The following is a 21,527-nucleotide window of genomic DNA, read 5'->3' on the forward strand; positions in this document are numbered from 1 at the left end:
ATGGAGATAGATAGATAGATAGATAGATAGATAGATGATAGATAGATAAGAGAGAGAGATTAGAGATAGATGATTGATAGATAGATAGATAGATAGATAAGAGCGAGAGATTAGAGAGAGAGAGCGGTAGGTAGGTAGGTAGGTAGGTAGGTAGGTAGGTAGGTAGGTAGGTAGATAGATAGATAGATAGATAGATAGATAGATAGATAGATATAGAGAGATTAGAGTTAGATAGATAAATTAGAGAGATTAGGGAGAGAGGGAGATTAGAGATAGATAGATAGATAGATAGATAGATAGATAGATAGATAGATAGATAGATGAGAGAGATTAGAGATAGATAGATAAGAGAGAGAGATTAGAGATAGATAAGAGAGAGAGATAAGAGAGAGAGATTAGAGAGAGAGATGGAGATAGATAGATGAGAGAGAGGACAATGAGCCAATGGAATGGCTTGCCTTCAGAAGTTGTGGGTGTTCCATCATTGGAAGCTTTTAAGAAGGGACCGGACAGCCACTTATCTGCCTGGAATACAGGCAGTCCTCGACTTACGACCACAATTGTGCCCAAAATTTATGTTGTTAAGTGAGAAATTTGTTAAGTAACTTTTGCCCTATTTTACGTTTCTTGCCACGTTTGTTAAGCGAATCACTGCAGTTATTAAATTAGTAACATGGCTGTGAAGTGAATCCGGCTTCTCCTTTGACTTGCTTGTCAGAAGGTTGCCAAAGGGGATCACATGACCCCGGAACACTTCCACCGTCATAAATGTGAACCACTTATCAAGTATCCAAATGTAAATCATGTGATCATGGTGATGCTGTAATGGTCATAAGTGTGAAAAATGGTCATAAGTCACTTTTTTCAGTGCCGTTCGAACTTTGAAAGGTCACAAAGTGAACTGTTTTAAGTCGAGGACTACCCATAGACTCTCCTGCTTGCGCAGGGAGTTGGACTAGATGACCTCCAAGGTCTCTTCCAACTCTGTTATTCTATGTTCTAGAAAGAGACGTTACCAGTTTGTTCCAAAGCCGTAACCACTAGACCACATGGCCTCCTCCTCCTCCTCCTCCTCTTCCTTCTTCTTCTCGTCGGTGTTCAGGCCCCGCCAGTCAAAGCGCTGCGTGCCCGCCAGCGAGCAAGGGAGGCCTTTGCGGGGAGGGCAAAGTGGCCCCCAGCAAAGCGGCCAGAAGCAGCAGCCGGGGGCGCGGCGAGAAGGAAAGTTGGAGGGAGGGGGGAGGGAGGGGGAGTTGGGGAGGGGTTGTGGGGGGGAGGGGGTTCCTCTCTCTGGGACTTTGGCTGCTGACGTCTCGCCTTCCTCCTCTGTTTCCCCTCTCGAGGTTCCCAAGAGCGGCTCCGACATCCCAGGAAAAGCCCCCGCCGCCGCCTGGGAGGGGGCACGAGGGAAATGACGGTCCCCGGTCTGCCTTGGACCAGCCCCGGACCTTGGAAGGCCCCGCAGACCCCGCTCTCCTCTGCCCGCCTCGCCACGCCGCCGCTTCCCCCCCCACCCGCCCCGCTTAAAACCCCGATCCTGAGACTTTCGGGAGTTGCTGAGAAGTTGGCGCAGCGGCTGCGGCCCTTCTTGCTTCCGACCTCCCTGCCTCCACATTCCCGTCCCGAGCCGCTCCGGGTGTGGGCTGCCTTCTGCCCCAGGAACACCTGCTAGCCGGGAGGAGCCCGGGACCACGCGAAGATCGGGAGCCCCGCCGCTTCTGCCAATCGCCGAGTCCCCGGCTTCCCTTCTTGGAGGGATCGCAGACGACTCAGAAGGAAGGACCGAGTCTACTTTGGCAGCATCGGGAAGAAAAGAGAGGAGCCCCTTCTTCAGCCAGCTCCCAGAGGGTCATCTTCTACCCCAGCAGGCAAGGTTGCCACCTTTGCAGCTTGTCCGGTGCCCAAGAGGGCGGCCTGGGCTGGGCATCATCTGCTGCCAAGAACATGACTGCCAAGTTGGTGATTTCCATGACTGTTTGCTTAATGCTGGCGCTTCAAGGTGAGTGTGCGCAAATGATCTTGCAAATTGCCTGGAGCCTTCCAGATTTTTGGCCAAAGTGGACAGGAGTTCCCAGGGCCCTTTGCTGCAGTGTGGAAAGGCTCTAGTTTTTCCCTGCCCGCCATCACCTGAGTTGCTCAGCATCCTTTTGGGTGGGAATGTCATTCCGAAGCAAAGGAAAGTCTTCCAAAGGAGCCAGGCCAACTCTGTCCTGGCAGGAGCTGAGAATGAAGAAGCTGTGGAATTCAGGAACTTTTGTAGTGCTCAGCTTGCAAAAACTCATCAGCCACACTTGGTGCCTTGCTGAAGGCGCTTTCCTAAAGCGTGGCCTCTATTTTCCAGCTCCGGCTGTTAGCTTGACTTAAAGGGTGCCCAGGAATCAAACTATATACCAAGGATGACCAACCTTGGCAACTTTAAGACTTGTGGACTTCCAACTCCTAGAATTCCCAGTCAGCATGGATGGCTGGGGAATTCTGAGAGTTGAAGTCCACAAGTCTTAAAGTTGCCAAGGTTGGTCATGCTTGGTATATGCCATCAGTGAGATTACTAGATAAAACTAGAGACCAACTAGTCGGTATATTTGTCTTTCCTTACTGTTGCTCGTGCTTTTGTGAATCCAGAGTTTTTGGATTTGTTCACAAATGCCTGAATAATCTACTTGTAGAGCATCCCTTTGCCCAAAGAAGGGACCAAGGTAATCCTTGGCATACTTGTTTAAGCATAAAAATAGAGAACGGGTAAAGGAAAGATGTTTATTTTCCCTTACTAATTCTCACTCAATCTGACTAAAAGGCATTTTGCTTTCCAAGTTTTTCTGAAAGGAGGATAGAATTTCGGAGGAAACCAAAATGTATGGTGTGTGGTCATTTTGACAGTTATTTAGGAGAATTGGGAACATATCCCAAGGCTGGTGGCCTTCTTCTACTTCCCTTAAATCTCAAGAGAAGATTTCAGAAAGGAATTTGCCACTCAAGAATTTTGTTCTTGGGAACTTCTAGATCTCCTGACTAAACGCGGAGAAATTCATCCACCCAAATTCTCTTCTCACAAACTGAATGGAGAACTTTGGAAGTCTTGTTAGGGCCTGGTTTTACCTGGAACTTTGGAGAGACATTTGTCAATGAGAAGAGTCCATTCTCATAGGACAACGAAAGCTATAGAAGGTAGCTTTCACATGTGGATAGCTGAGGAATCAAGGCTCAAAGTCCACCTTGTGGCATCTGCTATTCCCTGATGCTGAAACTCTGCCTATAAGTTTGAAAATTGTGCCATCTGCAAATACGAAGCTGGAAGGACCTAGATTTGACTTGATAGAAGACCAATCCAGGGAACCTAAAAATTTGAAAGGGGTTGTAAATTGATATCTTGCCTGAGATGAATTCTACGCTTGATATAGTGAAGTTTTATATCTAATATTCTGCAAAAGAAAGTAAGGATTCTTAGTTTGGTTGTTTTGTTGCACCCCAAACCTTTTTGTTTTTTTACTTTCCAAAAAAGATACTATCTATTGCTGATCACCTGGATTTCCTCTTTTCAGCTCATATGATTTTTTTTTGTATGCTATCCCTATTCCTTCCATTGGTTCCTGAAGAGGGTTGCATTACTGGGTTGACTGTCACAGTCTACTGTTTAAAAAATATACGCCACTCAAACAGAATGATTAATCCCAAAATTGAAGTTGGAATTTCTTGCCTTTTTAAAATCATAACTGCCTTGTTTCAGTCCAGACTATTTGACACCTTGTCCTAATATTGTGCCTCTCTGGAGGCACCACCTGCTGTATAACTTCTTAGGCCAGCTATGGAGAGGCCCCTCCTGCTCTCTGTTCCTTTCAGCTGGAAATTTGGACCTTTTGCAGATCAAGCACACTGGCCCATATTCTCTCTCTAGTCCTAATTTGCATCGCCAGGTTGGGGATTATGTTATGTTATGCTATGTTATGTTATGCTATTTTAAAATGGTTTGATGTAGTGGTTAAAGAATCGGGCTGGGAACCAGGAGATGATGAGTTCTAGTCCTGCTGTAGTGATGAAAGCCATCTGAATAACTGGGGCAATCACACTCTCTCTCAATCCAATTCACTTTACAGGATTATTGTTGTTGTAGGGTGAGAAAGATACATTAGGTTAGAGAGAGGGAGAGAAAATGAGATGGACCTTGTCAAGACACAGAAGAATCCATGTTAATATGCCATCTGAATTTTTCCCATTCATATATACTGGGGGTAAAATCCCCCCCCCCGATTGTTAGGTGTTTCTGTAAGGCTTGGCACAAAAGTCAAGCTGGTGCCCACAACTGTATTTTCAAAGTCCACCTGTTTTTCATATCTTCCCTCATCACCATGCTGGCCACCCTCTTTCTTCTTCTTGTGGATCTGCCTTAAATCCTGGCCACCACTTTGCAGTGCAGATCAGCTTTGTCAACATTCAGCTATTGAAACAACCCATTTCCTAAATTTGCACAATCCATCAGAACTTAAATGGAATACGTGAAAAACAACTGAACCAAGGCGAGATCTCAATAATATGTTGTGCGCATGGGACAACCAGGTTCTTCAGTGGAAGATGGTGGGCCATGATATGGCAGTGGGAGCAAATATACTGTTAATGACCCATAGCTGATTTCATGATAAAGCATTAACATGCAATGGTTACCAACCAGAACGTGCAAATGAACTTCTCTGGAAAGCTGCTTTAAAGCCAGGAAGGGAATAGGTCTCTGGAGGTTAATCTGGGATGGCTCTTTCAGATATGGAAGCTGCTGGGTATGAATGTTCTCCATATATGTCTAGAATCGTTCATAAGGTTGTTGGAAAAGGATTTTCTAATTAAACGTCTTTTCAAAGGACGATATTTCTCAAGCTGGAAATTGTTGTGTCCACACATCTTAAAATTGCCGAGCTTGATAAATATTGCTGAAGGGGAAACTTCTCTGGTTGATGATCTCCTGGCAGAACTTCTGCACATCAAAAACGTGGACTAAACCACAACCATACCACATTTAAGCGAGGTGGTGATGGTCTGCCTAACTGATTGCGTCTCGGTCTGTAGCCATGCATGCTGCCTATTAAGCCAGAAAGTTTGGGGAACCCAGAGCAGAAAAGCTGCTTCCCTTGCCTGGGATGAGTGAGGGTTTGGCGAATCCTCCAGCCTAGAGTTCAACTGCTTCAGAGTTCAGTTCGGTTTCCTTCGGAGACAGAAGTATTTCAAAAATGCTGTCAACTTAATTGGGTGGGATTTTTTTCTAGGGATGGTTCCAATTATCATTCCCCCCCCCCTCCATTTTTGGATGCCAAGGGGAATAGAACAGGCCGTCTACAGGTCAATGCCTGAAGATTCCACTAGATGGCAATTCCTCCTAAAAACATTTTTCCAGATGTTGCGTTGGAGAGAGTTGGAGGGGAAACTCCAAGAAGACCAGCCTCTGCTCCATCAGGCTGTGGTTTTGTTCACCACGAAAGCTGCAAGAGAAAGCTCAGATCTATTTGCTTCCCAGCCCCTGATCAGATCAGATCACAAGCACTGGTTTTTTTTTTTTGTTTTTTTTGTTTTTGTTTCTTCTAAGGAATTTTGGTTGCTGTGCTCTGATTCTAAATAAATAAATACATAATAAATAAATAAATAAATAAATAACCTATTTATTTATTTGTCTATTTGTTTATCTATTAACTCAAGGCAATGAACACACATAATACAGGTGGTCCTCAATGTATGACCACAATTGAGCCCAAAATTTATGTTAAATTTGTTTACAATATTTCTCGTCACAGTTGTTAAGTGAATCACTGCAGTTTTTAAATTAGTAACAACATGGTTGTTAAGTTAACCTGGTTTCCCTATGGACTTTGCTTATCAGAAGGTCACAAAAGGGGATCACATGACTCTGGCACACTACAACCGTCATAAATGTGAGTCAGATGTCAAGCATCTGAATGCAAATCATGTGACTGGGGATTCTGCAACAGTCGTAAGTGTGAAAAATGGTGATGTCACTTTTTCAGTGTTGTAACTTTGAATGGTCACTAAATGAACTGTTGTTCCTCCTGTTTTCCTCATAAAAACAACCCTTTGAAATAAGTGGGGCTTATCTTAATGCCGGCTGGCGGCCCCTCGGGGGAGGGCCTTCTCTGTAGCTGCGCTGGCCCTGTGGAACGATCTACCCTTGGAGATCCGGACCCTTACCACTCTCCCGGCCTTCCAAAAAGCCACCAAAACCTGGCTGTTCCGGCAGGCCTGGGGCTGTTGATTAATGTCCAGCCCCACCTAGACAGCATGGATGGTGTGTAATTTTAATAACTGTTTTTTTTTTTAAAAAAAATTCTTAAATGTTTTTTATCTTGTTTCTGTAAGCCGCCCAGAGTCCTACGGGATTGGGCGGCATACAAATTTTTATTAAATTTCAAATTTATAAGTTGAGAGTGAATGGCCCAAAGTCACCTAGCCAGCTTTCACACCTAAGGCAGAACTAGAACTCACCGTCTCCTGGTGATTGACCCAAAGTCAGCTAGATGGTTTTCATGTCTAAGGCGGGACTAGAACTCACCTCCTCCTAGCATTTTAACCACTAGATGAAACTGACTGGTAGTTAGCTTTAGCAATGGTTGCCTGAGCAAACTAGCTTGGAACCACAGTTATTTATTTTTCCTGAAGTGAGGTGGTGTAGGGAACTGAGCCAAAAATAATAATTGCCCCAGTCAATACAAAAGTAATCCATCATCGGTAACCAGAAGCAGTGGAAGAACGTTGTTTATATAAAGATGGTTTGTGGGATGCAGCTCATCAGAGAAAAATGATTTTGCCAATGGTTTGATCTGCTGCGCTGTAATTAAATGGTTTCCTTGAAAAGAGTTGTCAGTTGTGATGGTCATAAACCAATTTTGGTCAACAAAGCCAATTTTATGAGCTTAAGTGGACCAATCCTTCGCCAATGGTGGATTAAGGCTCACTGGTGCCCTAAGCACTGACAAATCTTGGTGCCCCTCCTCCAAATCTTCCTTGGTTTTTTCTATTTCTTTCTCAACTTTGTGGTGCCCCCTTTGTGTCTGGTGCCCTAAGCACATGCTTAGTCTGCTTAATGGTTAATACACCACTGTCCTTTGCTATGGGTGCAGTTTTGCCAAAAACTGGAAATAATTGCCACTTTTTGGCAAAACTGTCATAAAAGACAATTAGATGATTGCAGTGTGGTAAATAGGTATTCCAATTCTGGAAATGTTGTGAATATTATGAATATTCTGGATAGAAACCTGTCAAAAATAGTTTAATTGGTTTCCCACATTGCAAAGGATTGCACCCAATTAGTGTTTCTCCAGCTTGGCAATTTTAAGATGTATGGACTTCAACTCCCAGAATTCCCTAACCACCAATGCACAGGGACAGAGATGAAAAACATGCAATGGCCCCATGGCACTTACCAAGTGGGCCACAGAAAAGCAAAGTGCATTATATCACAAATGCTGTCTTGTGGGCCTCAGAAAACACACCAGTTATCGTTTCATATCCATATCTAGTAAGGGACCATTTTGGCCTAGTGGTTAAGCCACCAGGCGAGAAACAAAGAGACTGTAAGCTCTAGTCCTGCCTTAGCCATGAACACTGGCTGGGTGACTTTGGGCCAATCACAAGGAGACTGTGAGTTCTAGTCCTGCCTTAGGCACAAAAGCTGGTTGGGTGACTTGGCCCAATCACCAGGTGGTGGTGAGTTCTAGTGCTGCCTTAGGCAGGAAAGCCAGCTGTGTGACCTTGGACTAGTCACTCTCTCTCAGCCCAGCCTACCTGACAGGGTTGTTGTTGTCATCCAAGGTGGATATTTTCACCATCTTGAGTTACTTACAAAAATAATAAATAGACACAATAAGATAAACCAATCAATAAATGGGACCTGGATGGGGAGAGGACACAGGAGAAAAATGAAATGAAACCTGCTCAGACTAATGTGCTTTGCAATGCTTTGTACAACCCTATTGTATTCTCATTGCTTATTTATTCCTCTGCTAAGCAAACAGAGAATAAAAACAATTTGCCAGTTCAGATTATGATCGGCAAATGCCACTGCACATCACCACATATTGACCGAGAAGCTTTGCTGAAAGAGGAGGCTGCACCAACCAGAACAGGATCAGGCAGTGGCAGAATGAATCATCTGGAGATAGTTTCACATGGGACGAGAGCTCCAATTCGGCTTTTCCTTTTTTTACCACAAAAAGGCAAGATGTCAAAATCAAGTCAGACAGGCTGGATGATTGAAAGCCTATAAGATATTTTTATCCCTGCTCTTAGTCAAAAGGCACACACAGTAACATACGTATAATCTGTGAAACCAAGGCAGGTTTACAGTGTGAAGCGCATGACATGAAACAAAGAAGGAACGGAGGGAGGAAAAACAAACAAACAAACGGAGGTGCCAGTTGTTAAAGTTAAATAGGCAGCTGGAAAACTACGTTCAGTGAAAGGAGGACCCCAACAGAGCTGGTTGTATCAAGTTATTGGAGATAAAATCAGTGTTTCTTTCAGAAATATTTATTAAAGAGCTTTTTATAGGCATGGGATTCTAGGAAGAATTCTATAATATTTGCATTTGTGGTGTTGTTGTGCAGGAGGCCTAATTTTGAAATTCAGTACTGAGAGAGAAACTTGTGATGTCGATAGCTGAGATTCAGAGAATTTCCTTAATCTGCACTTAGTTTTTTGGTGTAGGCTGAACTCCTGAGGTTTGGAATTATGAAAAGGGAGTGTTTTCAAATTCACTGTCAGCCTGGGAAATTTAAGAGGTGGCTCTGGACCTGCTCTGGATTGCTGCTGCAGGGAAAATATTGAGTTAGATCTAGTCACTCTCTCTTTGTGGTCCTTCAGAAGATGTAGGTTAGAAGTTATTGGTGGGTAGATGGATGGGACTGGATCAGTGGTGGGTTTCAAAAAATTTTGGAACCTCTTCTGTAGGTGTGGCCTGCTTTCCGGGTCCACTGGTGGAACCTCTTCTAACCGGTTCGGTAGATTTGACGAACCGGTTCTACCGAATAGGTGCGAACTGGTAGGAACCCACCTCTGGACTGGATTGGATATATGAAATTTCACTCCCCATCACCACCTTGCTCCCCCCAAATCATCTTAATTCTGTTTGGTTGTTTGCTTCTCCTGAATGTTTTCTTTTACCCTATTTTTCATTTTCCTGTGTTAGGGATATTCTTTCAGGTAAAGATTTAATGATCTCTGTGGCATGGTTAACTAAGCATTGTTTACTTATTAAGTAAAGCTGAATGGAGTTGCAAAGAAAATGCAAAGAATATGTAATTCACATTCTGTTTTCATGGTAATGAGGAAGATGGCAATGATGATGCAAAATGAGTCAGGGGGACCCATGGAAGGATAAAAGAACTCAAGATGGTGACCCTCAATGCCCATGTTTTGAACAGAACTAGACCTGAATGCCCATTGACATGAGATTGGGAAGAGACAAAAAGCATTTCCACCAAATAATACAAAGTCAAAAGCTCCTTGCATCTAATCCAAGCATTCTTCAAGCTCTTGTGGAAGATTCATAAAGTTTTTAGCTTTACACTGATCTAAAGCAGCTGGCAGATCTTGACTGAGTTTTATCTGGATTTAGGTGTAAAGCAGAGTTAGGATCCATCTGGGGATTCCATCTTGGGAGAACCCAATGGCAGACCTCTGTATTGTTGCCAAGAAAAGTTCTTGAATGTGCCCATTCACTATCAGTTAAGTTCAACTTGAAAATCTTGATTGAACTTGACCAAACTTTGAAAAAACACCCCAAGAAAAGACAATAGCAACTCACTTCTACAGGGTCACTTAGAAAACCCCATGGATATGATGCCAAGTCACCAGCATTGCGTTTGATTCAATTGCTTTAATTTTACTAGATGAGACATTTTTGTAAGAGTTCATGTAGTCCATATCCATATGAGAATTGTAGAGACATCCAAAACTGCTTCACTGAAGACATTTCCAAATGGGTTGAGCAGCACAATGTCACTTCCCCAGGCTGCAGTCTTGAGTCCAATATCCTTTCAAAACTTCAGTGTTTAATGTGAGAGAAACATGGAGGGGTTAATCATCTGAATTGTCCTGGATTAAATGAGTGTTATTTTAACAAAGTTTAAGGGTCATAAAACAGGACAGATTTTATGTTTGTCTTGTCCCATGTTCCTTTTGAGAGTACAATTGCTAACGGATCAGTCCAAGCCTCAGGGGAAGGGCTTGGAATGGCCCTAAGCGTGGAGTGGGGTGGAAATCATGCACATTGTTCAAAACAATGGGAAGTGGGAAGTCAAAATGGTGGCTGGCTCAGAATTTCTTATTTTTTCGTGCAGTGGATACAGCCCGTTTCTTCCTCCACAAAACTTTATGCAATTCAATTGTATGTTTTGTTTTTGTTTTAATTCCTCTGCTGCCTCTCATACTAGGCCAAACAACACCCAATTCCTTGATAGAACAAAAGGGATGTGAAAAGGACTTGTGTAGCTAAAGCCGCAAAGCTTTCAGTTTTGCAAATGAGGCTTTATAATTTTCCAAGCATTTGTTAAGGTGAAAGAAAACAAGAGGATTGAAGCTCTTTGCTGATAATGAAACTGTCCCAAGTTCCTTTTCCTTTTTTTGGGCGGGGGGAATGGATAAAGCATGTGGCCCCAAAGATTTTGCAGAAATCTGGAGTCAGCTGCCATATGTAAAGGAAATGTATGGGCTTCACTTCTATTTTTGGATCCTGTGCTTTGTCTTCTCTGTTTCCCTGTAAGTTTCCTTAGATTTTCCTGTGTTTTTCTTAAGTGTGGGAACAACTTTGCCAAGGAAGTGGGGAGCAGGATTTGCAGGATAACGGGAATTGTTCTAGATTGAAAGGTCAAGGAAATTTTATCCAGGACTACCTGTTGAGTTTATTTGGTCTCAAACGACTAAGGGATCCCTTGCATTTGTAGTCTGCATTTGGACCTTTTTTGAGCGGGGGTGGGAATGTTGTTGCTTAAAATAATTTGTTTTCTTGAGTGGAGAAAGAAAAGAAACAGATTTAAAACCAACAACAAACAATGCTGGGATTAAAAAAGCATTTTCAGTTAAGAGCCATCACTCAGTTTTGCTTGAAATCCTCTCTTTCCTTGATTATAAGAGTTGCTTTATGTGTTTTTCGTTAGTCAATTTGTTTATTGGGAGACCCGTAGCCCTTTTTACTCACAAAGAAAATGTGCTCCAGGGAGGTTATGCAAATGACAACAACAGTCAAACCACCCAAGTAAAGATAAATCCCTTTATAAATTTGCAAAAAGCCACAAATTAGAGATGGCATGAAAACATTAATAAATTGCATACATACAATCACCCTCCCCCAACATAATGCCTTCCAGTTGTGCAGGATTGGTGATTACAAAATTCTCATTGGCCAGAGGGACTGGCAGTTTTGGGGTGGGGGACTCATTTCTGGACAGAATCAGGTTGGGGAAGGCTGCCTGAGATAAGTTGAAAGCTCATCAAAAAGAAGAACCTTTAAGTCAAGCCAGACTTTTGGTAAAAGTAAATATAAATGAACTTCCCACCGTGGATTTCCCAACCTGGATTACACAGGAGAAAAGGATTCTTCTCCAAAGTACAATCCATATTATTTGGATTCCTACTCAGTCTCTGTTCAGAATTGTATGTAGTAACCTTCTGGATGTTGGACTTTAACTCTCAGATGTCATAGTCATGGTCATACTCACGGAGAATGCTGGAAACGGAAACCTATATTTTTGGAGGTCACTTGGATCAAGAAAGGTTGGTCTTATACTGGTGGTCTTTGCTCTAGAATTTCAAGTGTGTCCCTTCCGTTTGTTTGGAAGTGCCAAGAATGATACCTGGACCTTCCTTATACCGAATGTATGAGAGTGACATCCCTTCCCCATGAGACAAACCCATTAGGCAGATTCTCAACTGTTGTACAGAGAAAATAATTTGTTGTCATCAGGTATAGAGATGTTGTCATCATGGAAGGGATATGTGAAAATCTTCCAATCTGGGGAGAGACATTCTTGGGTTCCTCTTTCTGTCACTCTGAAGCCTCCCGGATATCCCACATTTTCCAACTTGACTTTGTCTTTCTTGGCCTTGACTTTCTCTTGGGATTTAATGGAAGTGGAGAAAAGTAGGGAGGGTTTCTGGAAGGTGCAGTGAAAAGAATTACAACAGAGAGACCTCATCCCTAAATCAGTGCAAGAACATTATGTCCTTCCCATGAGGATTTCACCAAAATTCTTCTCCTTTGAAATAATCTTTGGAAGCAAATATCCCTTTCGTGCAAGTAAATGAGAACAGAAGCAGGAATATTCATTTGGTCCAAATTAGAATCATCTTCTCAAGCCCAGCTTTCAGTTGGCCTCTTGTCTTCGAGTCCTGTTGCTTCATTAAGTTTGACAAATGGAAGGCTGGGAATATTTGAAGGTTGCAATGGAGGTTCCACCACAAAATCGCGGAGGACAAAATCGCGCTCGACGAAAGCGCACATTTGACGTCATCACAGCGCGACGAAAACATCGCGCTGTGATCGAAAAATGTAAAAATAAAGCTAAAACCTTCCCCTAACCCCCCCAAACCTACCCCTAAACCTAACCCTAACCCTAACCCTTAACCTAACCCTAAATCTAACCCTAAACCTAACCGTTAACGTAACGCTAAACCTAACGCTAACCCTTAACCTAACGCTAAACCTAACGCTAACGCTCTAACCCTAACCTAACCCTAACCCTAACCCTAACCCTAACGCTTACCTTTATGTGAATCGGCTTGGTTTAATTTTAATTTTATTTCAATTTTTAATTTTTTTCGTCGCGCTGTGATGACATCACATGCGCGTTTTCGTCGAGCGCGATTTTGTCCTCCGCGCTTTTGACGGGTCACGGCAATGGACTTATTCCTATCCATTCCCTCTATGGGGAGTGCAGGACCCAATCCAAAATGACCTGAAATGGACCTTATGAATGATCTAATTCAGTGTTTCTCAACCTCTGGAATTTTAAGAAGGGGGAACTTCAACTCCCAGAATTCCCCAACCAGCAACCCTGGCTGGGGAATTCTGGGAGTTGAAGTCCACTCATCTTACAAACTGCTGGCAGCCAGTGATTAGCAGAAGTCGCCTGCAGTAATGCATTCTAACCACTGCGCCACTGCGGCTCCTTGGAATAGGGGTAACATAATAGCAGTGTTCCAATTTTGAGGATCTGCTACAAAGAAGAGGGAGTCAACCTATACTTCAAAGCACCAGAAGGCAAGACAAGAAACAGTGGATAGAAACTAATTAAGGAGAGAATAAGGTGACCAGACATCCCGATTTTGGCGGGACAGTCACGATTTTCCACAATTTGTCCCGCATCCCGGGGCGTTCCTAAAAAGTCCCAATTTTTGTGACCGGACCCGGAGGTAAGCCTGCCCCGCCCCCAGCCCTGTATACCCGTGCCGGCTGGTATTTTGTCCCTTCTGTCTCCCCGTTGCTCAGTAAAGCAACTTCAGGAAGGTCCTTTGCTAGCAGGCAGGTTCTAGGATGCCTGCCGCCAACAAAGGACCTTCCCAGAGTTGCTTTTCTGAGCAACGGGGAGACAGAAGGGACGCAATCTCCTTTTATTCTCCCTCTGCCTCATTCACTTGTTCGGGCAGCAGAGAACGAAAGAAAATTGCATAGTCGAGGACAAAGGAGCCTGCAGCCTCCTTCATTCAAATGTTCAGGCAGCGGAGATGGGGGGGCGGCTTTCTCGCATGCCTTCTTTCTCTGAAGCCACGCCGGATTCAGCAAAATGGGCAGCGCGTGCCCTTGGGATTGTGCAACAGCCGAAGAACAGGAGGTAAGAATTCGGGTGCTGCACAAGCCCACAGGCAGCTCCACTGGTCCGGAGCCCATCCAAAAAGATGAGGAACGCAAGGGGGATCCCTCCCCCTACAGATGGGCTCTGGACCAGCGGAGCCTCCTCCTCCTTTTTAACCAGGCGGCTATCAGAGAGAAGAGGGCAGCGCATGCCCGTGGGCTTATGCAGCAGCTGAAGACCGCCTGGTTAAAAAGATCGGCTGGTTAAAAAGGAGGAAGGGGAGGCTCCGCTAGTCCGGAGCCCATCCGCAGGGGCAGGGATCCCCCTCGCATTCCTCATTTTCCTCGATGTGCTCCTCCTTTTTAACCAGGCGGCTATCAGAGAGAGGAGGGCAGAACGGCCTTAATCATGTTGAACTGCCCAGTCAAAAAACCTTTTCCTTCTGTAGAAAAAAAAGGGGGGGGGAATTCCAGAGACAGACTGAAAGAGGGAGTCCTCAGCCAGGACACCCTTTGCTCTGCCACAGCAACCTTTTCAAGCAGGATCAGACTAGTTTGAAAGCCTCGCCTTCTACTTCGGCAAGGAAATTCCCTGCCGCCCAGGCTCTGTCCCGCAGAAAAAATCCCCTTCACCAAAGCTCGAGAGGCAAGCGCTGCCTCCGCCTGCCAGAATCTCTGCAACTAGTTGAGGAGCGACGAGCAGCGGACTTGAGTGTTTGCACGCATTCAGCCAAGGTCCTGCTGAGCCCCACTACGACTCAATGGATTTTTAGATTTTTGATTTGTTTATTATTTATAGGCCGCCCTTTTCCCTGAGGGGACTCAGGGCGGCTTACAATTTATAGGGAGGGGAATACAAGACAAGACATGAGACAACACATAAGTAAAATACAACACAACATTCATTCATCATTCGGGTGGGGACGGATTAGAATCTTTATCCCCAGGCCTGACGGGATAGCCAGATATTGAGGGCTGTGCGGAAGGTCTGGACAGTGGTGAGGGTGCGAATCTCCATGGGGAGATCGTTCCAAAGGGTCGGAGCTACTACTGAAAAGGCTCTCCTCCGCGTAGTTGCCAGTCGACACTGACTGGCGGATGGAACTCGGAGGAGGCCTAATCTGTGTGATCTAACAGGTCGTAGGGAGGTAATTGGCAGGAGGCGGTCTCTCAAGTACTCAGATCCACTACCATGGAGGGCTTTATGGGTGGTAAGTAGCACCTTGAAGCGCACCCGGAGATCAACAGGTAGCCAGCGCAGCTCGCGGAGGATAGGTGTTATGTGGGCGAACCATGGTGCGCCCACAATCACTCACGCGGCCGCATTCTGGACTAGCTGAAGTCGCCGGATGTTCTTCAAGGGCAGCCCCATGTAGAGCACGTTGCAGTATTCCAGCCTAGAGGTCACAAGGGCCCAAGTGACCGTTGTGAGAGCCTCCCGGTTCAGGTAGGGTCGCAACTGGCGCACCAGGCGAACCTGGGCAAATGCCCCCCTGGTCACAGCCGACAGGTGATGGTCAAAGGTCAGCTGTGGGTCCAGGAGGACTCCCAAGTTGCGAACCCTGTCTGAGGGGTGTAAAATTTGGCCCCCCAGCCTGAGTGATGGAACACTAGCCAAATTTTTGGGAGGGAAACACAACAGCCACTCGGTCTTGTCCGGGTTGTGTACCAGTTTGTTAGCTCTCATCCAGTCCCTAACGGCTTCGAGACCCCAGTTCATCATGTCCACCGCTTCATTGAGTTGGCACGGGGCGGACAGATACAACTGGGTATCGTCCGCGTATTGGTGGTATCTTATCCCGTGCCTCCGAATGATCTCGCCCAGCGGTTTCATGTAGATGTTAAATAGTAGGGGGGATAAGACCGAACCCTGCGGCACCCCATATGTTAGGGGCCTAGGGGTCGATCTCTGCCCCCCAACCAACACCGACTGCGACCTGTCCGAGAGGTAGGAGGAGAACCACTACAAAACAGTGCCTCCCACCCCACCTCCTGCAGTCGTCGCAGAAGGATACCATGGTCGATGGTATCGAAAGCCGCCGAGAGGTCAAGGATAACCAGGATGGATGCATGGCCTCCATCCCTGGCTCTCCAGAGATCATCGGTCAATGCGACCAAAGCGGTTTCTGTGCTGTAATCAGGTCTGAAGCCGAGAGACAAACAGATACAGAGAGAGAGAGAGAGAAGCTGAAGGAGTATTTATGCACAGAAGGGGGATTTAAAAAACTTTGGAGTGAATCCAGGAAGAGGTAAGAGATGGAGGACTGGCTTTTCGCTCCGATTTCTGAGCCCCCAGCTGTTAGTGACGGAGGAGGAGGAGGACGAAGGAAGGGGTTGCATTTTGTCAGGCTGACAGCTCATTCTGTGGTGTTTTTTAAAAGTCCTGTTTTTTTTTTTTAAGCACAAAAAGAAAAATCTGCAAAAAGTCACGGGGAGCCCCTGGGATTGTTCCTCGCAAAGCATCATGGTTGCAGAGAATGCAAATGAAGGTGCTTATCTCCCCGCCTGGCTCCATGTCCTTGTAGTCAAATTGGAGTCACGCTGAGTCCCATTCAGAGGGCGGAGGGACACTGTGCTTTTTTGTTTTGTTTTACCTATGTTCTCACAACTATGCAAAGGTGGGTTTTGTGCTACAAGGATCTTTCTTTCTTTCTTTCCCTGTCTGCAGTTCCGATTGCAGTCATCCTTTGCTTCGGATTAAAGCACCGTTTCTCATTCCTTGCAAAACTGGGGAAACAGCAGGGCTGCCTCCCTCCCCTCTTTCCTTGCAGCACCCTCGGTTGCAAAATGTTCCCCTGATTTGGTTTATAAGTTCGCAGCAATGCGATCCAACAAATAGGAAAATTTTAATAAGATCTTCTGACTTTATTTGGTCTCTGCTGCCCCCCCACCCCCAATCCCGTTAGCCCTTGGGTTTTGTTCCCTCCCAAGGAGAGAGTGGGAAGGAGAGGAAGGAAGGAGGGAGGGGGGGGAAGGAAAAGAAGAAGGGGGGGAGAAGATGGAAGGAGAAAAGATGGAAGGAAGGAGAAAGAATAGAAGGAAGAAGGAGGAAGGAGAAGGAGGAAGATGGAAGAAGAAAGGAAGGAAGAAAGAAAAAGGGAGGGAGAGAGGAAAGAAGAAAAGATGGAACTAGAAAGGAAAGAAGGGAGGGAGGGAGGAAAGGGGAAGATGGGAAGAGCAGAAAGACAGAGAAGGTAGATAGGCAAAAGAAAGGAAGCTGAAAGAATGGAAGGAGGAAGGAAGAAAAAAGGAGGAAGGGAGTGAGTGTGGAAAGAAGAGAGGATGGAAGGAGAAAGGAAGGAAGAGAGGGAAAGAGCAGAAGATGGATAAGGTGAAGGTAATAAGCAAGAGGAATGAAGAAAGGAAGAAGTGAGGTGTCTCGAGGAGGGGGAAAACGTTTAGTGACCAAAGTTACAATGGCATTGAAAAAAGTGACTGATGACCATTTTTCACACTTAGCGACCGTTGCAGCATCCTCATGGTCACGTGATCAAAATTTTGTTTGGCAACAGATTCGTATTTATGATGGTTTCAGTGTCCTGGGGTCATTAATCGCCTTTTGTGAGCTTTTGACAAAATATAAAATTTTTAATCAAGCCTCCCCCCAGGTCAATGGTGTCCCTCTTTACCAATCTGAAAATCTGGTCAACTTAGGAGAGAAGCAACCTGGAATAAAAGAGAAACTTCATAACAGGGAGAGCAATTAATTAGTGTAACAGCTTGCCTTCAGTAGTTGTGGGTGCTCCATCACTGGAGGTTTTTAAGAAGAGACTGGACAGCCACTTTTCTGAAATGGTATAGGGGTTGGACTAGAAGATCTCCAAGGACCCTCCCAACTCTATGCCATTCTATTCCATTCCACTCCAGTGCACTTCATTCCATTCTGGATCTAATGATGTTGCCTAGACTAAGTTATAATTGTGCACTGAAACTTTCAGCATTGAGATTCAGTAAGTGAAAGAACCAGCTGTGGTCTTGTTTTTGCTCAAGTGTGAGAAGGATAATGCTTATCTTTCAGACTGATGAGGAGGAACTAACCATGTCATGATTATTGATCAATATGGAAGGGACAGTCATCACTTACCACCTATCTCACATTTTTTAACAGGTTAAAAGAAATCCATAAACCTGAACAACTATCCCAGGAACATTTCAAATGAAACGTTGGCTCGCAAACTGGAGAGGTTTGCAGGTTGTGGAATTATTTCAGAGCAGAGAATATTTGTCAGTCAACAAACCTTTAATTATATGCCCACAGAGCAATAAACGGATCTCAGGCAGATTTATTTCTGTGTGAATCTGCATAGAAGCTGATTGAAAGAATTAAATAGGCAACTGCTTGGCCCCAGGCCGAAGCATGCGCCAAATATATAAAAGGGAATGTGATAATTTGGTGGCATTAGCTGCCAGGCCACATTTTTCTAGCACAGGGCTCTTCAAACTTGATAACTTTAAGACTCGTGGATTTCAACTCTCAGAATTCCCTAGCCAGCATGAACAGCAGATTTGATTTCCTTTAGGATTGACTGATTTGATGTCCTTGCTGTCCAAGGGACTCTTAAGAGTCTTCTCAAACATCACAGTTTGAAAGCATTAATGTTTCAGTGTTCATCCTTCCTTATGATCCAACCGTGCCTGCTCAGAAATACCTTGTTGTGTTTAACAGGGCTTCCTTTCAGCAGAGTGGATACAAAGTTGGATCCTTTTCTTAGAGATTTCTTTCCAGGAGGAGAACTTGTAGGTTTCAGTCCGATTCCTATGGTTGATCTCTCTCAACTACAAGGAAGGCAAGCATTATAGCAATCTCAGGAGTCATGAAGTTGTGGACCAAAATGCCCTTTAACCAAAAGATTGGCTTCTGAAAGCTGTCTCATTTGCGAGTCAAGGATGGAGACCATAGTCATAACTTTATCTGTACAGACAGAATCTGTAATGAATCCCTGTTTCCTTCCCAGCCCTTTTAACAGCCAGATCATTACTTGGGTCACTAGAGTTTGAAGAATGGCTCTTGATCTCCAAGGTCCAGCTCAATTGAAGGGCACCAGATTGGGGAAGAGTGATGCTCATACACAGTGCCCACAATTCAATACTATCGTATCTGGCTGCATAAATCCAGGTGACTCTTAAATGGCACAAAACGTTTTCTGAATTCCATGCTACCATCTCAAGGTCTGTGTCCTATCAATTCAGATAGGGTGGGCATGCTCCTAACCCCTTCCCCTAAATATTGCCATCTTAATGAGAGCTAGGAAATATATATATTGTCTTTGGCAGCCCTACCCTATAGAACCCTCTGCCTCCTGAAGCTCAGAAGGTTTCCACCCTTGTAGCCTTCTGTAAGCACAGTGTGCAGAGTGTGCAGATTCTGTAAGCACAGTGTGCAGTGTGCAGATGTGCTTGTAGCTTCTTTGGCTGGCCAAGCATATTGGGTGAACCAACCACTGAAGTTTGTATTAATGGATTTTATTAACCTAACTTTGTTAACAGAACAAAATAATACTGTAGAGTTAGACGGGACCTTGGGGATCTTCTAGTCCAACTCCCTGCTCAAGCAGGAAACCCTATACCATTCCAGACAAATGGTTGTCCAATCTTCTTAAAAACCTCAAGTATTGGAGCACCCACAACTTCTGAAGGCAAGCGATTCCACTGGTTTATTGTTCTCACAGTCAGGAAATTTCTCCCTAGTTCTAGGCTGCTTCTCCTTGATTAGTTTCCATTCATTGCTTCTTGTCCTGCCTTCAGGTACTTTGGAGAATAGGTTAACGCTCTCTTCCTTATGGCAGCCCCTTAAATACTGGAGCACTGCTATCATATCAACCCTAGTCCTTCTTTTCTTTTAGCTAGACATATTCAAACCCTGCAACCGTTCCTCATATGTTTCAGCCTTCAGCTCCCTAATGATCTTTGTTTCTTTTCTCTGCACTCTTTCTAGAGTCTTAACATGTTTTTATATCTTGGTGACCAAAACTGAATGCAATATTCCAAGTGTGGTCTTAACAAAGCATTATAAAGTAGTATTAACACTTCACATTAAGCCAGGTGGCCTTGAGCTACATGGATTTCAACTCCCAGAATTATCCAACCAAACATGGCCACATCTCTGAATTCTGGTATTTGCAATCTTTGCATTCAGAAAGTGTCCAGTTCATTTATGATGATTTAGTTGTAAGGTGTTGTAGGAAATGAATCCTCCTAAACAAAGCATAACTTCATGCAGTCCATGAATCTATTGTAGTGTGTGTCTTCTACCTAAAATTTGGGTTGTAATCAGAGCTAGAATACGGTCACTGAAAACAAAGGGACTTATAAGGTGTACATAAACATGGAGCTTTGCATCCATTGATTACCTCTTTACAATACTTTATTTATTTATTTATTAAATTTATTTATTTATTAAATTTATAGGCCGCCAAATCCCGGAGGACTCCGGGCGGCTTACAAAGAAAGAAGAAAAAGAAAAGCAAAATAAAAGAATAGTTTAAAATTCACAACACACATACATTCTTATCGGGGCTGGACCTTGACAATAAGGTCAATAGCCCCAGGCCTGCCGGAACAGCCAGGTTTTAACAGCTTTCCTGAAGGCCATGAGAATGGGTAAGGTCCGGACCTCTGGGGGTAGCCGATTCCACAGGGTCGGAGCAGCCACCGAGAAGGCGCTCCTCCGGGGACCCGCCAGCCGACACTGTCCGGCTGATGGAATCCGAAGGAGGCCCACCATGTGGGATCTTATCGGCCGTTGGGAGGTGTGTGGCAGTAGGCGGTCTCGCAGATACCCTGGTCCTAAACCATGTAGGGCTTTAAAGGTAATAACCAACACCTTGAATTGCGTCCGGAGACCAATTGGCAGCCAGTGCAGCTCGCGGAGGACAGGTGTGATATGGGTTTATCTCGGTACACCCAATATCGCTCGCGCGGCTACATTCTGGACTAGCTGTAGTCTCCGAACGCTTTTCAAGGGTAGCCCCATGTAGAGCGCATTGCAATAATCCAGCCTTGAGGTGACAAGGGCATGAGTGACCATTTGAAGTGCCCCCCGGTCCAAGTAGGGCCGCAATTGGTGTACCAGGCGAACCTGGGCAAAGGCCCCCTTGGTCACAGCCAACAGATGGTGTTCCAGTGTCAGCTGCGAATCCAGGAGGACCCCCAAATTGCGGGCCCTCTCTGAGGGGTGTAAGTTTTCACCCCCCAGGATCAAGGATGGACTGTCTGAACTGTCCTTCGGGGGCAACATCCAAAGCCACTCAGTCTTATCGGGATTGAGTACCAATTTGTTCATCCCCATCCAGATCCTGACAGCTTCCAGGCATCGTCACATCACGTTCGCTGCTACACTGACCTGGCACGGAGCGGATAGATACAGTTGTGTATCATCTGCATATTGATGGTACTTTATCCCGTGCCGTCGTATGATCTCATCCAGCGGCTTCATGTAGATGTTGAATAGGAGGGGGGACAGGACTGAACCCTGTGGCACCCCACATTTGAGGGGCCTAGGGGTCGACCTCTGTCCCCCGACCAACACCGACTGCGACCTGCCGGAGAGGTAAGAGGAGAACCACCGTAAAACGGTGCCTCCCACTCCCACCTCCTCCAGACATCATAGAAGGATACCATGGTCGATGGTATCGAAAGCCGCTGAGAGGTCAAGAAGCACCAGGATAGAGGAATGCCCTCTATTCCTAGCCCGCCAGAGATCATCGATCAGTGCGACCAAAGCGGTTTCCATGCTGTACCCAGGCCTGAA

At 45.1% G+C, this 21,527-nt stretch overlaps 1 protein-coding gene across 4 annotated transcripts in view; it reads left to right on the plus strand.

The window, feature by feature from the left end:
- Positions 1-1,308: 1,308 nt before the first annotated feature.
- LOC106550713 (vascular endothelial growth factor receptor kdr-like) overlaps positions 1,309-21,527 on the plus strand; it is a 241,718-nt gene continuing 221,499 nt past the window's right edge. For all 4 annotated transcript variants that reach the window (XM_087728031.1, XM_087728032.1, XM_087728034.1 and 1 more), the window contains exon 1: positions 1,309-1,996. In XM_087728031.1, the coding sequence (XP_087584157.1) occupies positions 1,942-1,996 (55 nt within the window). In that variant the 5' untranslated portion in view covers positions 1,309-1,941. The remainder of the gene's footprint in view (positions 1,997-21,527) is intronic.

The sequence above is a fragment of the Thamnophis sirtalis genome, unplaced genomic scaffold, assembly GCF_051295495.1.
Source record: "Thamnophis sirtalis isolate CommonGarterSnake01/CBP01778 unplaced genomic scaffold, rThaSir2_p1.2 scaffold_13, whole genome shotgun sequence".
Lineage (NCBI taxonomy): Eukaryota > Metazoa > Chordata > Lepidosauria > Squamata > Natricidae > Thamnophis > Thamnophis sirtalis.